This window comes from Populus alba, chromosome 1 (assembly GCF_005239225.2).
Source record: "Populus alba chromosome 1, ASM523922v2, whole genome shotgun sequence".
Taxonomy (NCBI): domain Eukaryota; kingdom Viridiplantae; phylum Streptophyta; class Magnoliopsida; order Malpighiales; family Salicaceae; genus Populus; species Populus alba.
In genome coordinates, this window is record NC_133284.1 from 24,987,756 (window position 1) to 25,001,840 (window position 14,085).

Consider the following 14,085-nt stretch of genomic DNA (forward strand, 5'->3'; position numbering starts at 1 on the left):
TTTTCTCAAGAACTTTATACTTACCTAGACTCATTAATCAATCATAAATTAATATTAAAGGTAAAAAAATAACTTTATTATAATATATATATTTTTTATAATTAAACTCATTGCCACATCTAACCACGTGATTGACTAAAGGCATCCTCCGATGATATGCGTTAGTTAGACTATTCGTGTCATAGAGATGGTTTTTTGATTGCAAGGGCATTGTGTGTCAGGTTAAAGGGCTGCTAGTGCATGTGAAGTTTAGAGAGAATTTATTTTTATTTTATGTTTATTTTTCTTGAGGAAAAGATAAGATTTTTTTTTTGTTTTTAATATTTTATCTTTTTTTAGAGAGAAAGAATTACCTTATTGTTTTTTAGTAAGAAAAAATGACCAAATAGCAGCCTCTCTTCAGCTGGAAGGGAAAAAAATGTATTTATACTATAAAAGATTTGAGCAAATTATATTTGGGTATGTTCTTCTAGGATATTGAAAAACTCTAGTGTAGGACTCAGATATGGTATACCAAAGAATTACAACGAGTGAAGACCTAAATTAATTATCCTAAAAGAAATAAAATTCAATTCATATACCAAACAAGAGAATTTCTTTACACAAAGTCTTCTGGAAATGTATGGCTATAAAATCTTTTAAATCCACTCAGTTTATAAATAATTTTAATCGTATACAATATCAGTATTTATCTGTCATTTGTCGCCTGTCAGTTTTCTTTTTTATCAAAAGTACATGAATATTTCTACTTTATTTGAAATATTTATTGAATCCCATGTTCAAGGATGTTGCCGAGCTCAATAGCAAGATTGCACAACGCATCAACTAGCTCTGTCTGCAATTTTTGTTTCTATATCATGTGCTGTTTACTTATCCTGACTATTTCTGACAACATATCATGTGCTGTACTTGCCTTGTCTGTTCTGCGAAAAAGTTCATCGTTTTACTGTCTGCAACCATCTTTTATACTGCTACAACTGGATCAACGTAAGAGACACTTCTGGTTTTTCTTCTGGGACTTGCCTGCACTTGAAATGTGTAGAGATGATGATTCGTGGCATATATCACTTTAGTCCAATTCTCAGATTGTCAACTCTACCCATTTTCTTATGTTATGTAGTTTGTGAACAAATGTGTTCCCCTCTTACAGGTGCTCACATTGCTGACAATCTTGGCAGAACTCTAGAATTGAACATCTTTTGGTTGGTGTCTTCCGCTGGCTTGAAGATTCTCTTCCGATCATAGCCTGGTGGGTCAAATGGCAAGCTGCTGTTGAATCTTGCTCATTTTCTATCCTGTATTTCTTTGATTTCCCTGTATTTCATCCTGGAATTGCTTTATGTTTCCTATCTGGTTTCATGTTTGCAAGTGATTGTGAGGAAACTTTTGGATGAGTTGAATAACAGTCGATATTAGAAGGTTTTTTGTATCTGGATCGGTCCTCTAGTAAAGACTTTTCTTCCTCCGGCAGCTCATCTATATCGTGTCCAGATAGCTCATATTATTCATAGCCTGTGACAGCCACCTCGAATTGAGGTAAAAAAAAATCACCAATTGAGACCCTGCAAAGCTCAACATCACACTATTAAGGACCCTTGTAAAGGAAACTTTTTGTTGATTTTTTTTTCTATATAATAAAAGATTTTGGTGAATCATATTTCAATCACCAGCGACGCAGTCCCTATTTCATAGGCAGTTCCTCATTGATTGATTGAAATTAAAAATTTATCCTGACTCATTAAACACATTGCAGGAGTTAATTAGCGATGCCTGCAAGTCAGGAAATAATGCAGGAGTTGATTAGCAATGCCTGCAAGTCAGCAAATTTGCATGCGAGATCTTGAGGCACACGACAGTACTGTTATGGAAAGATAATAGAAACCCTAATATTTCTTCAAAAAATATGTGATTGTGATTCACTTCCATAAATGGAATGCTAATCTCTCCTTGTATATACATATGGCTTGAAGCTATATATGTTATTGAGTGCTCATATTGGAACTAACTACAAGGTTGGAAACGCCATTAAAACCTAAGGTACTTTCTTAATTTTATTGCACTACTCTCCTCTTTTATACTTGAAAACAATAATTGTTTCTAAGAAGAAGATTGTTTTTGTTCACCTTCTATTATATATTGTACGTCTCTTATCTTGTTTTTTTGCTAGCCTTTTACAGTGTTTGATCTTAATGTACACGTCCTTCGCTTCTTTGAAACAGACGAAGAAACCACAGATTATGGTTTTAAGGCCAATTAACTTGTTAATTTCTTATTAGGGTTTTTGTATTATCTGTTAATTTTGTTATGATCCCTTGCTTGGTGTCTTCAGTTGTCTACTAGTTAGGCAATGGAAGATCTATACATGGCTAGGTAAATAGAGAATATTGATGGTAAACTCCTGTGTTGCTAGGTGAATAAAAACTAAAAAATGGGTCGTGGTAAGCTAACCATGGAACTCATACGCAATGAGAGATCTCGGATGATTACTTATCACAAAAGAAAGAAGGGTTTGACAAAGAAAGCTAGGGAATTCCAAATTCTCTGTGGTGTAGATGCATGTGTCATCATTTTAGGGCCAAAACTGAATGATCATCCTGTTGATGTCGAAACCTGGCCAACCGATCGCAACGAGGTCAGACGCATTATCAACAGGTTCAGGTCGGAAGGTACAGATCGGAAGAAAACACAAGATTTGTCTTATTTTTTTGAAGCTCGGAAGAAGAAACTGGATGATGAAATTGCTAAACTGCGCAAAGCCTGTACGGAAGCAAAGTTCCCTGCATGGGATAATCGTCTCAACTTGTTATCACTCGAGCAACTCAGGGTACTTGCAGGAGTTTTCGAATCTAAACTTGATGTTGCAAGAGGCTGGATATCGAAGCTAAAAGGCAACCCCTTTTTGATGGAAGATTCCAAGTCAGGGATTAATGCAGCTGGCTCCATTAGTGATAAATCAAGCTTTCTGGCTCCATTACTTCCGAAGAACATTGAATTAGAGGCTCTAAACCTGCAGCAACCTTTTTCTTGTGCAAAACCAGTAGACATGCCACTGGCTACATGCTACCCATCTCATCAGCTGCAACAGATGCTTCCATTCAATGTCAATCCTATCAATAGTCCCATGTTGATGATGATGAACCATGAAGATTACGGTCACTTTGGCGGCCTTTCTAGCAGTAGCACCATAAAATCCACAGTTCAATACAATTATGATCCTGCCACAGAGATGATAGGGAATATGGTGTTCAACAATCCCAGCTGGGCACACTCTGCAAGCTATCATGGTCCAAGCAGGCAACCGATTTCTCCCTACAGGCAGGGTCCAATGACGCAGAATGTTTCTTCTCAACTGTGCATCCCTCAGTTCTCTTATTTTTTTGATGTCAACGAGCTTGAGATGAACAGAACAGAAAACTTCACGATGAAAACAGATGCTTTTTGATTGAAACGTAGACGCATGCATAAACGAACGGGCACCTAATCAGTAGTGATTTTGAATTTTTATGTTAGATGTGTTGTCTTTTGAGAAGCAGTCTCCACGAATAAGTTTTTTTATAATATCAATTTCTAGACAGCCCTTTATTATTCTTATGGTTATTTTTCTTGAATTTTATTTGTTTTCTTTTCTGTCGTTTGTCTTTAAAAGGGATTTCAAAGAATTTCCTGCGACAATACACAATCGGGGTGTTGTTTTTAGTTTTTTTAAATATGCTGAGGTTAAAATTATCAAAATGTTAACTTTTTTTTTTATGTTTTTTAATTGAAGAGAACTTTTCGGTTCTTATTTCAAATTATCGATATTGTTTTATAATATATTAATCCAATTGCTTTAGGTTTTTATCAAATTAAGACTCCAAGGCACAAAAAAAATATATTTTGTTAAAAAAATATATATTAATAAGAAAATGAAGAATCATACAACAGTTGTTGTTTTTTCGGTGGAGTTTAAATTATTACTTTTCTTAAAATAATTGTTATATATTAAAAAAATCAAGAAATTTCCAAAATCACGAAATTATATATCTTGGTATAAATCTTCATTTTAATTTTTCTACTCAATCATTAGTTAGTGTTAAAGTTTTTTTTATTTATTAACACATAATTTTTAATTTATTTTATTAAATGCACATACCAGTTTTCTAGTTTATAATTAAAGTTTTTCTATATATATAAAAGAAAAAATTAATCAGCATATAATTATTTATTGTAATGGATCACAATTCACACAGTAAAATGTAAAAATCAATGGCAACAGTGCTAATCAATAAGTATTCTAAATTCATTATAATAAATAAATAAATATTCAAAATTAGATTAAATAACCTATAAATATATAAATAAGATTGTTAGTCTTCAATAAAATATATTTCACACTAGTTTTTGCACGCCTAGACTTAATTTCATTTTAATCAAGTCAACCATACTTGCATGGGTGCATTTGAAAGAGGAAAAGTAATATTCTTGTGAAATTATATATTAATATGAGAATATACTAGGCTGTGTCTTCAATCTCTGCGTATGAAATTTGTTGAAGACTGATGAAGGGATCACCCAACCACCATGAAAACAAAGAAATAAAGAAAGGTGTGCATAAGGAGAAGGAGTAACTAACCTAACGTCAACAACAGGCTGGTAGAGAACCAAGTTGCCAAGTTGCTGTACTTGAAAAGAAAAGCAAAGACTCTTCTAAAGATTTTGGAAGAAACCCATGTCAATAAAACATTAATTAATAAGATTAAGCAATGGAATTTAATTTGCAGTGAACCGACTAGCACTACTGTTCAAGAAGACAAGAAAAGATCAACAATTACTGTAGATAGCGTTCGGCAAGAAACTATGCATCTCTTGATCCAGAAGATGAGGCCTTACCTTCTTGCTTGGCTTCGCCGATCTCGATCTGGTACTACTTCACTCTCTTGATTTCCTGTAACAACGTGAACAGTTCTCATGTCTTTTGAGCTCTTCCTCAGTTACTGTGATCATGTGATTATGATTTGACCACTACCTTCTTGATCTTTCTTGGAATTGATAATCTGTTGAAACCCTTCAATTTTGCAGAATCTTTAATGGGGGTAGTACTCAAGTTTCGTATACTTCTTGAATTGGAGTTCTAGTGGTAGGTATCTAAGCTGAGAGTGAAAAAAAAAGGAAAAAAAACTAAGAAATAGGTTTTCGCTGTCTTAATGAGAATTGAAGCCAAGCTTTTCCCTCTAGTGTTGTTGTGCTCTCTAATTTTACTGAATACAAGTAAATAACCATCTTGACATGCTGGATCTTGTTGAACGGATTAGTATGGTAGATTGAATGGTATTGCTGTTGATTGTACATGTAATGTTGTTCTGGTTTGATTTAAGATTTTTTGTTCTCTCTCCTAAATGTTGTTGTTGCAGGTCCAGCATCGTTAGTGAGGCGCTTCTCGTACAAAGACATGAAGAGGGCAACGGATGGTTTTCGCCGGATAATATATAGCAATACTCATGGGGCAGCCTACAGGGCTAGATTTCAAGATGGCGAGGTTGCGTTGGTGAAGGAAGTAAAAGACTTGAATCAAGGAAAGGACAAGTTTTTCAAGGAAGTTCAACTTTTGGGGCAGTTGCATCATCGCCACCTTCTTCCACTTAAAGGCTTTTCCATAGGATGTAAAAGGTTTGATGCCTGCCTTTTGAATTAACTTTACTTCATAAGTTTTATTTTTCAGAGAAAAGATTCCAGGGTACACTGCTTCAGTTTTCTTTGAAACACGGGCAAGATTTTAGAGTATCTGGTCTGTTTGTTTACGTGACTGTGCACCGTTGCATCTGTGCTCTGCGGAACACATTTGATGAACACCAAGCAGCAAGCTATTTCCTGGTTCAGGGCAAAGAGATGGGCAGACATAGGTTTTAATCTTACCTAACAAAATTTTGAAGAGCATCACTGGTGCTTCACATGATGATGTAGCCTTAAACTTGGCTCCTTATGATCAAGTGATGTGTGAATTAGATTGAAGACTGAATCCAAACTTCAACTTGTAATGTTGGGGCAATGTACCTTTTTATCCTGGTCAAATGTGAATTTAAAGCTATGAAAAGAGTTTTTGTCAAAATATTTTGAGATTACTGGCTGGAAATTATCGGTTTATGTTTGTTCTAAAGCAAATCTGTTGTCATGGATTAGCTCTGCACTGGAGCAAAGACTGCTCTAATTTTTCACTTTGTGTATTAACACATGTTGCAGGTTGCTAGTGTTTGACAATATAGAAAATGGAAGCTTGAAGGAACATCTAAATGGTAATTTTCATGGAAGAACTTGTTACTGATGCATGGTTGCAAACTTTAATTCTTAACAAGTCTTTGGCTCCTGGCAGATCCTCTTAAAACTCCCTTAAATTGGAATACAAGGTTACAAATAGCCATTGGTGTAGCAGCTGCATTGGTAAGTCATGAATCATGATATCATAGTTTCTGCATAATTTATGAATTAGGAGGATTGAGATCTGGCTTGACCTAAAAACGATGCTGCCCCAAAAACTTGATTATCAATCGTTTGCTAAGTAATTTGTGGAGTCAGCTACTGGATGTGTGAAATATTCCTAGCTTTTAGCCTAGAATCTACCTGGAAGTTGACCCCAGTTAGAAGCTTTGTACTCATGTTTATTCGATACTGCAGGAATATTTGCTTCTCTTCAGCAACCCACCAATATATCATGTTTCCATCAGCGCAAGTAATGTAATGCTAGATGAAAACTACACTGCAAAGGTATGTTTATGTTTCTTTTCTTTATCTTGATAGCATAGGAATCCAATGTAGTTCGAATTTCTTGTGTTTGAGTTGTGTTGGTGTCAAACTAGAGAGAAACGTAGCCAAAAAGATCGTCCCTTTTCTCATGACAGATCTCTGATGTCGGCCTTCTTAATTCCGTTGGAGATTATGTAACAATGCCTCATTCCTCGAATTCAGAAGGTTCTTTCCAACCATCATCCTCACGACGAATTCAGGATGCTTTCTTAGAATTACTCGTGACTGTTAATTCTTGTCTCAAGTTGCAGATTGTATGGACCATGCATGTGGAAACTTAACTTTTCAGCTTGGTGTGCTAATCCTGGAGCTGATAACTGGTCAATCATCAGAAAAAGGAAGCACAGATTTAATCCAGTGGATCCAAGAGTCCCGTTTTCGCAGTTCGATTCAAAAGATGATTGATCCTGATCTAGGAAACAATTACGACTCCAGAGAGCTTAAAAATCTTCTAGCTGTAGCAAGATTGTGTATTAAATCTGGGGATAAGCCAAAATTCTCTATTCCCCAGATATTTAGGTATCTCCAGAAGGTAGAAAATACATGTGAGTAATATGTCTGCACTCTCAGACTCCTTTTAAATGAAATTATTTCATTGGTTGAAATCCAGAACCATTGTCTGCCTCTACTCTGTTCCTTTGAACCAGAGTTTCTTCTCCGAAGATATTAGATTCCACGGATGGATATCAAGTAACACTCTCCTAAGGCTAAAAGATATTAGATTCTCGCGAGCCTGCTGCTTCCTTCTCATTTCCTATTCCATGTTAACATCATGCAGTGTAGTCTCCTCACGCTCACCCAGCTCCATATCTGTCAACTGACTTAATGGCCTAAGCAGAATAGTCCCCATTGCTTTAACTTGATCAGGAGTCAGAGAATCAGGGAAATGTCGGTTACACGACGGGCATCAAGCAGAAAATTGACTGTGATTTCAGTTTATCCCTTTCACATCACTTACCAGGTTTGAGAACCTCCGCAGGGTTCGATTTTATAAGAAGCTGTCTGCCATCAAGATGTGTCAAAGCAAACTTGAAGCCGCAGAGAGCCTCAGTGAGCGACAGAGTATGTTCCACAAAAAGATCATCTCCCTTTCTTTTAAATTCTAGATGTTCCTTCTGCTGAAGGACAAAGACGATATCACCGGTGACTTGACTGTATCCGGATGCAAAACATCAAACATATTCATTCAGTCAATGATGCTCAAAATAAAAGCACAGTCAAAATTAACAGTGAGGATATGCAACACAACGCTTCGTCAGCTTCATTCTGCATCCCTTTCTCCACTATAACTTCCAAAACCTTGTTCTCTGGAACATCTTTCTCCCCCCTGCACTGTGGGCAACGATCCTTATCTCTTATGGTCTCTCCCGATCCCTTGCATTCATTGCAAGGACGCTGCATCTGTTGAATCATTGAAGGCCCGAGTTGCCATATCGAGACCTTCATGCCACTTCCTTGGCAGACACCGCACTTGATCGACCCTCCAGATTTCGATCCCTTTCTGTTATTCAACATGCATTGAAGCAAATCCCATGCCAAAAGCACCACGAACATAGAACAATTACTTACACACAAACGTACTGAAATACTCACCCATTGCACATGGAGCAAATCACATTCCAGGTTAGAGAATGCTTCTTTGATGTTCCAAGGTACAGATCCTCCAATGACACCTTCAATGAATGAACCACATCCTCTCCCCCGTCGTCTCTGCCTCCTCCCTCGGCTACTCCCACCAAAGAAAGATTAAAAAGGGTCAAAAGGGCTGTTTTGGGCAGCACCGCCAGCACCCATTCCTTCCTTGAGTGTTTCTTCCCCATGGCGATCATAAATTTCGCGTTTTTCAGGCCAGCTCTTTAAACTGCAGTAATTTTCAATACAATCCATTATAATTCTATCTTTTATAATAATAAAAATAAAAGAAAGATGATAGTATACTGTACCTTGACAGGATCGCCACCTTTATCAGGGTGGTCCTTGATGAGTGATGGCAGCTTTCCGGCGAGCTTTCTTTAAATCATCTCGGCTGGAATTCTTTGACACCCCTAATATCTCATAGTACCTTCCGTTGTCACTCTGCTTTGGTGCTCTCCCAAACATTTCTCTCTTTGCCTTTTCTTTTACAATTTTACAGTGCCCTGTCTTTCTCTCTCTCTCGATCTATGTGGGGAAGAAGAAGGGGAGGCTCCGGAGACGCAAAGAATATTATATATAGTTCCTGTTGTTGATGACGGTTATGATTTTGGGTGCTGTTTTTTTTAAGAGAGAGGCTCCAGAATCTCCATTGTTTTCCTGCACTCTATCCCCCAACGTATAATCCGCGCTTATTTGGGGGGTCCTACTCCTATCTCATCCCTTACCCAACCAAACCTTACCCTGAAGCATCCCTTTTCTATCCTTCAGGTACCTTTGACTAGATTATAACGCGAGTGTTTGTTTGTTCTGCCTTTAAAAAATATTTTTAAAAAAAATTAATTTTTTTTATTAATTTTAAATTAATATATTTTTAATTTTTTCAAATTATTTTAATGTACTGATGTTAAAAATAATTTTTAAAAAATAAAAAATATCATTAATATACATTTTAATATAAAAAATTATTTAAAAAACAATTACAATTATATTTAAAAACTCTATCTTTAAATCTTTATTATTAAAAAATTACAATTTATTTATTTCTAAAATTATAATTATAATATATAGCACAATATCAATTATATACTTAACCCTAACCCCACAAATGAGCGCCGCCCTAAACATGATTCCCTAAGCTTTTGTGCTCAATTTTAATCTCATATCGGGCTCCCTAGCGCGACCTTATCTTGACTCTTAAAGCATTTTAACCTCATCTTGATTGATTTTTAAAATATTTTTTATTTAAAAATATATTAAAATAATATTTTTTTATTTTTTAAAAATTATTTTTAATATTTACATATTAAAATAATTTAAAAATATCAAAAAAATTTAATTTAAAATAAAAAAAATTAAATTTTTCACAAACGTTTTTAAAATGCAAAAACAAATAGAACATTAGACATCTTTAAGAATATGATGCAAACCATGTTTCGTAAGAGTTTAATTTTTTTATTTTATATTTCAAGATTATTTTAATATATTAATATTAAAAATAATTTTTTTAAAATAAAAAATAAATTATAAAATAATTATAAATATCCTCTCAAACATCCTCTTTCATCTTCACCGAGCCCAGACACAATCCTAGTATGATCCTTGAGAGCTCTAACTCAATCTTAACCTAACTTTAATATGTTCAGATATTGTCTTGGTCTAACTCCGCACGCCACGTACCCCATTCATAGCTCGACCAACATGTCGGAGACCAAGTATTAATTTGACCTTCTGACTCTCCAACCAATCCTAGGCTAAGCGTGGATGCCAACTAGGGATGTGCAAAAAATCTGGAAAATCGAATAAATTGAGAAAACCGAAAAAATATTAATCGAAAAACCAAACCGAAAAATAAAACCGATCAAACCGATTAGAATAGTTAGAAAAAATTCCGGTTAGGTTCGGTTTTTGGTTTTGTAATGAAAGAACCAGTTAACCCGGACCGAACCGAACCGGTTCAAAAAAATATACTATAAATAAAAAATGGTACTATAAATAGAAAAAGTTATCCCCCCCCAGCCAATAACCCTAGCCCCCTCTCGCCTCTCCTTGTCCCTCTCCCTCCCCCTCAGCCCCCTCGCCTCTTCATCTCCCTCTTTCTCTCTCTCTCCCTGGACTTAGAAGCAGCACCCTCTTGCCTCTTGATCCTAGGATGAATCTGGGTGTAGCGGATCTTACTAGGTTTGGGTGCGAGAGAACGTTAATCTTTGTAGTTGAGAAAGACTTGGACTGTTGCAGCTAATAATTATTATGAGAAGTTGAAAAGGAGTGGATGAAAGGGAACTGTTGAAATTGTTGAGAATGAAAAGGAAGACCACTACTTCCATTTGCTGGATCTTGATGGTGGCAAGGCTAAGGAAATAAGACATAAGTTTGTTTCGTATCTCAAACAATACCAGTTAAATCCCAAACAAGATCATGCTAAGTTTGTTTTGTTTGATAGTGACAAGGCTCAGGAAATGAGGTATAAGTTTTCTCGATTTTTTGAAATCAAGAACCGAACCGGGCCAAAACCAGTCGGTTTGACTCAGTTTTGGTTTTTTTCAAAAAAAAAAAACCGGTTTTGGTTGTTTTTTATAGGTAAAAACTGAACCGAACCGAAAATGATCACCCCTAATGCCAATGCTCAGGTGAGTGGGTATTTATTTTTATGTTACAGCTTTTGTTGTGTTAAATTATTTTTTATTTAAAAACTATTACATTGTTTTTTTAGTGTTTATTTATGGTTATAATATACTGATACTAAAAATATAAAAAAACATATTTTAAAACATTTTCAATTAAATTTTTTTTTTAAAAAAATACCATATATTAAAAATATCAAAAACTTAAAATCAATTTAACTGTTAAACTCTCTAAAACCTAACATGGCCTGGTCACTAATTTGACAACAACAATTCCAATTTAGAAAAAAACAATAGACAAGCGCCCACGATAATTTTTTCGTTAAATATTTAGATGGCACAAGTTTGTTTAAAAGAAAGAACAAAAATTAAATAACTTGGGTTATAGTCACAACCAGCTAAGTATAGCCTTGGAAAAAACTAATCAAAACATGTTAACCTTTTTATTTTTTTAAAAAAGAAAAATGTTATTTTTACATATGAAAACACATCAGCAAATTGACTAAATAAACTCATGACCCAAAAAAATATTATGCAGGGCCAAACACATCTGCAATATTATTTAAAAATAAATATGTCTTTTTATTTTGAAAAATGAACTCATTTTTATAAAACCCAAAAAACATTCTAGATAAATTAGCAAATCAAACACAAACAAAACAACTCTAAAAAAACTTATATTAAAAAATGACATGCAAAACTAGTAATCTATATTATGAGACCATGATAAACTTATATAAAAAAAATTGAAGATAATTAAAAAACTATTATTTAAAAAAAAAAATAAATGTAGAGTGATAATATCATAAAAAGCCGAATCTCCAACAAATCAAATATCAAATTATAAAATCAAGAAAAAAAAATCAATTACACAAAAATATTTTAAAAAATAAGAATGAAAAAAAAACATTAATTAGAGGGCAACTAAAAATTTGATTTGATCTACGTTCCGTAGCGGGTCATATTTTTTTTGTCAAGAAATAAACTTGAGTATACAAACTATTTTGATATGTTTTTTCTTTCATAGTAAAAATTATAAATGTAAACTGAAAAGTTTATCCAAATATCTAATAATCATTTATATAGATAAATAAAAAATTTGTTAACAATAACTAAAAAAGAAACTAGAAAAATTAAGAGATGTACGTAGATTAAGATATTTGATATCGTAAAAGTAGATATTTACTCGTTTGTATCCATTAAATTTATTCATTAAAATCAATAAAACAAAATAGAAATAACTATACATATGAAACAAAGTGAATAATAATAAAATAAAATAAAAAAAGTATGCATGGTCAAACCTATTTGAAATATTATTTCAAAATAACTATTTTTTGCACAAAAAAAAACCTACTTGTATAAAGTAAAATAAAAGATAAAATAAAATATCAGTAAGAGTCAAACACTAAACATAACAAATCGTGGTTTAGATAATGAGACTGAGACAAACCGATAGAAAACAACTTGAAGGTAACCATAAAACAAATTTTTTAAAACATTGTAGAATGAAAAAAACACAAAATAAAACAAGGAAAAAAAGAATTCATAACTGTATTAAATATTTAAAACTTGTGACCCATGTTATTAAATTGAAAGCATGACAAATGGAAAAACCACGAGCTCAATCCTAAATAAATCAAATGGCGAAGGATGTAACCGGGAAAAAAAATCAACCACATAAAAAAATCTAATTAAAAAAATAAGGGTGAAAATCAAAATAAAAAATAAATTCGAGGGCACTTAAAAAATTAAATTAGAGTGTTGAATCGAAAAGAAAAAAACAATGAACAAAAGGTAAAAAGAAATCAAAAGAAAGAGGGCTAAATTAAAAAAAAAAAACATAAACTTTGATTGAATGATGAAATTGAATTCTAATAAAACTTTAACAAAAGATCTAATAGTAAAAATAACAAATAAAAAAAATAAGGATCGAATTGGAGAAAACAATATATGACAAATTATAATTGAAGGACTGAATTAAAAATATCAAAAACTTTTATCAACGAGCCAATGATGAAAATAATAAATCAAAAACAAAAGAACTAAAATTGAAAACAAAAAGAAAAGAGGATAAACATATACTTTAACTGGAAGAGAGAGAAAAGTAGGACACAAAAAGAAAAAACGACACCCTACGACAAATCATTGGTTCACCACTAACACGCGCCACACTAAGAGGAAGAGCATATAGAGGCATTTCCAATGACATGATAAAAGGTCATTTTCTAACAAACGATGGTGCCACACTTCGTTAAAAGAACACGAACACCACTAATGCACGAGTGCATGAACAACACCGGCCAATAGATTTTTTGAATTTAATATTAAAAATAAATATTAAATTACTAAAAAGCCTCCCATAACCCTGGAAATAACAAAAAAAAAAAAACCAATGTAAAAGTACTAAAACACCCATGAATGCATAAAAGCTATTTTATCTTATCAAGGACAAAGAAGTAATTTACTTAATTTAAAGTCCGTGCAAAGTAAAAAACATCCTTGGTCGGCAAGTTTAAATTTTATAGACCTTAGGGGTAAAGAAGTGTTTTTGTTGTACAAAATAATTTGTAAAGATAATAATATCCATGTTTAATCTTTTAATGACTAATATATCAATTTAAAAAACCAAAATACCCCATATCCCAGCTTCCAAACTTTTCCACAAAGGGGCATCAAATTGAATTCAATCTAGTAATCCACAAGAAACAATGTCTATTGTCACAGTGAATACACCACACGTGAATTTTGTCAAATATTTATTAAATAAAATCTTATTTTCTTATTTAATAATTTGCTATAACAATATCCTTATTGTTAAACAAACATTAAAAGAAAATTCTCTTTATGCGATCGTCACATCCATTTAATGGTATCTTAATTTAAGAATTTTCATTAATTAAAAAAAATAAGAGAGTTTATTCTATCCATAAATATCAAAACGATACGTTCTACTACTCTAATTTTAAATCGTTATTTTTTTTTTGGATTTGAGGAAACCCTACCTCCCGGAAAGTGCATTTTGTGGGCCTAGATAAGTGAGTAAAACTCT

General features: G+C 33.3%; 3 protein-coding genes across 4 annotated transcripts; 2 read left to right on the plus strand and 1 right to left on the minus strand.

Annotated features, from left to right (window-relative positions):
• The first annotated feature begins 2,428 nt into the window (after positions 1-2,428).
• On the plus strand, positions 2,429-3,442 carry LOC118046996 (uncharacterized). The gene has a single exon (XM_035056133.1). The coding sequence runs from the start codon at positions 2,429-2,431 to the stop codon at positions 3,440-3,442; it is 1,014 nt and encodes a 337-aa protein (XP_034912024.1).
• A 1,031-nt stretch (positions 3,443-4,473) lies between these two features.
• LOC118046941 (probable receptor-like protein kinase At1g49730) lies at positions 4,474-7,389 on the plus strand. 2 transcript variants are annotated; one of them, XM_035056044.2, is made up of 8 exons: positions 4,474-4,628; positions 4,761-4,900; positions 5,391-5,646; positions 6,217-6,269; positions 6,347-6,414; positions 6,649-6,738; positions 6,873-6,942; positions 7,029-7,389. In XM_035056044.2, the coding sequence occupies exons 2-8, from the start codon at positions 4,837-4,839 to the stop codon at positions 7,328-7,330; spliced, it is 903 nt and encodes a 300-aa protein (XP_034911935.1). In that variant the 5' UTR covers positions 4,474-4,628; positions 4,761-4,836; the 3' UTR covers positions 7,331-7,389. The 2 variants fall into 2 exon arrangements, with proteins under 2 accessions (XP_034911935.1, XP_034911936.1); XM_035056045.2 differs by lacking the exon at positions 4,474-4,628 and adding an exon at positions 5,059-5,116 and having other exon boundaries at positions 4,638-4,900.
• On the minus strand, positions 7,216-8,664 carry LOC118046943 (dnaJ protein homolog). Its single transcript, XM_035056047.2, is given in 3 exon segments — positions 7,216-8,278; positions 8,371-8,477; positions 8,479-8,664. Coding segments are annotated over 3 exon segments (594 nt in total). The 3' UTR covers positions 7,216-7,977.
• Between the last annotated feature and the right edge of the window lie 5,421 nt (positions 8,665-14,085).

What these genes read in the sequence shown, in the direction of transcription:
- LOC118046996 (XM_035056133.1), top strand. Translation starts at nt 2,429, where the DNA reads ATGGGTCGTGGTAAGCTAACCATGGAACTCATACGCAATGAGAGATCT.
- LOC118046941 (XM_035056044.2), top strand. Translation starts at nt 4,837, where the DNA reads ATGCATCTCTTGATCCAGAAGATGAGGCCTTACCTTCTTGCTTGGCTT. An exon ending in ATGAAAACTACACTGCAAAG is followed by an intron (nt 6,739 to 6,872) that starts GTATGTTTATGT and finishes TTCTCATGACAG; the next exon opens with ATCTCTGATGTCGGCCTTCT. An exon ending in TCATTCCTCGAATTCAGAAG is followed by an intron (nt 6,943 to 7,028) that starts GTTCTTTCCAAC and finishes CTCAAGTTGCAG; the next exon opens with ATTGTATGGACCATGCATGT.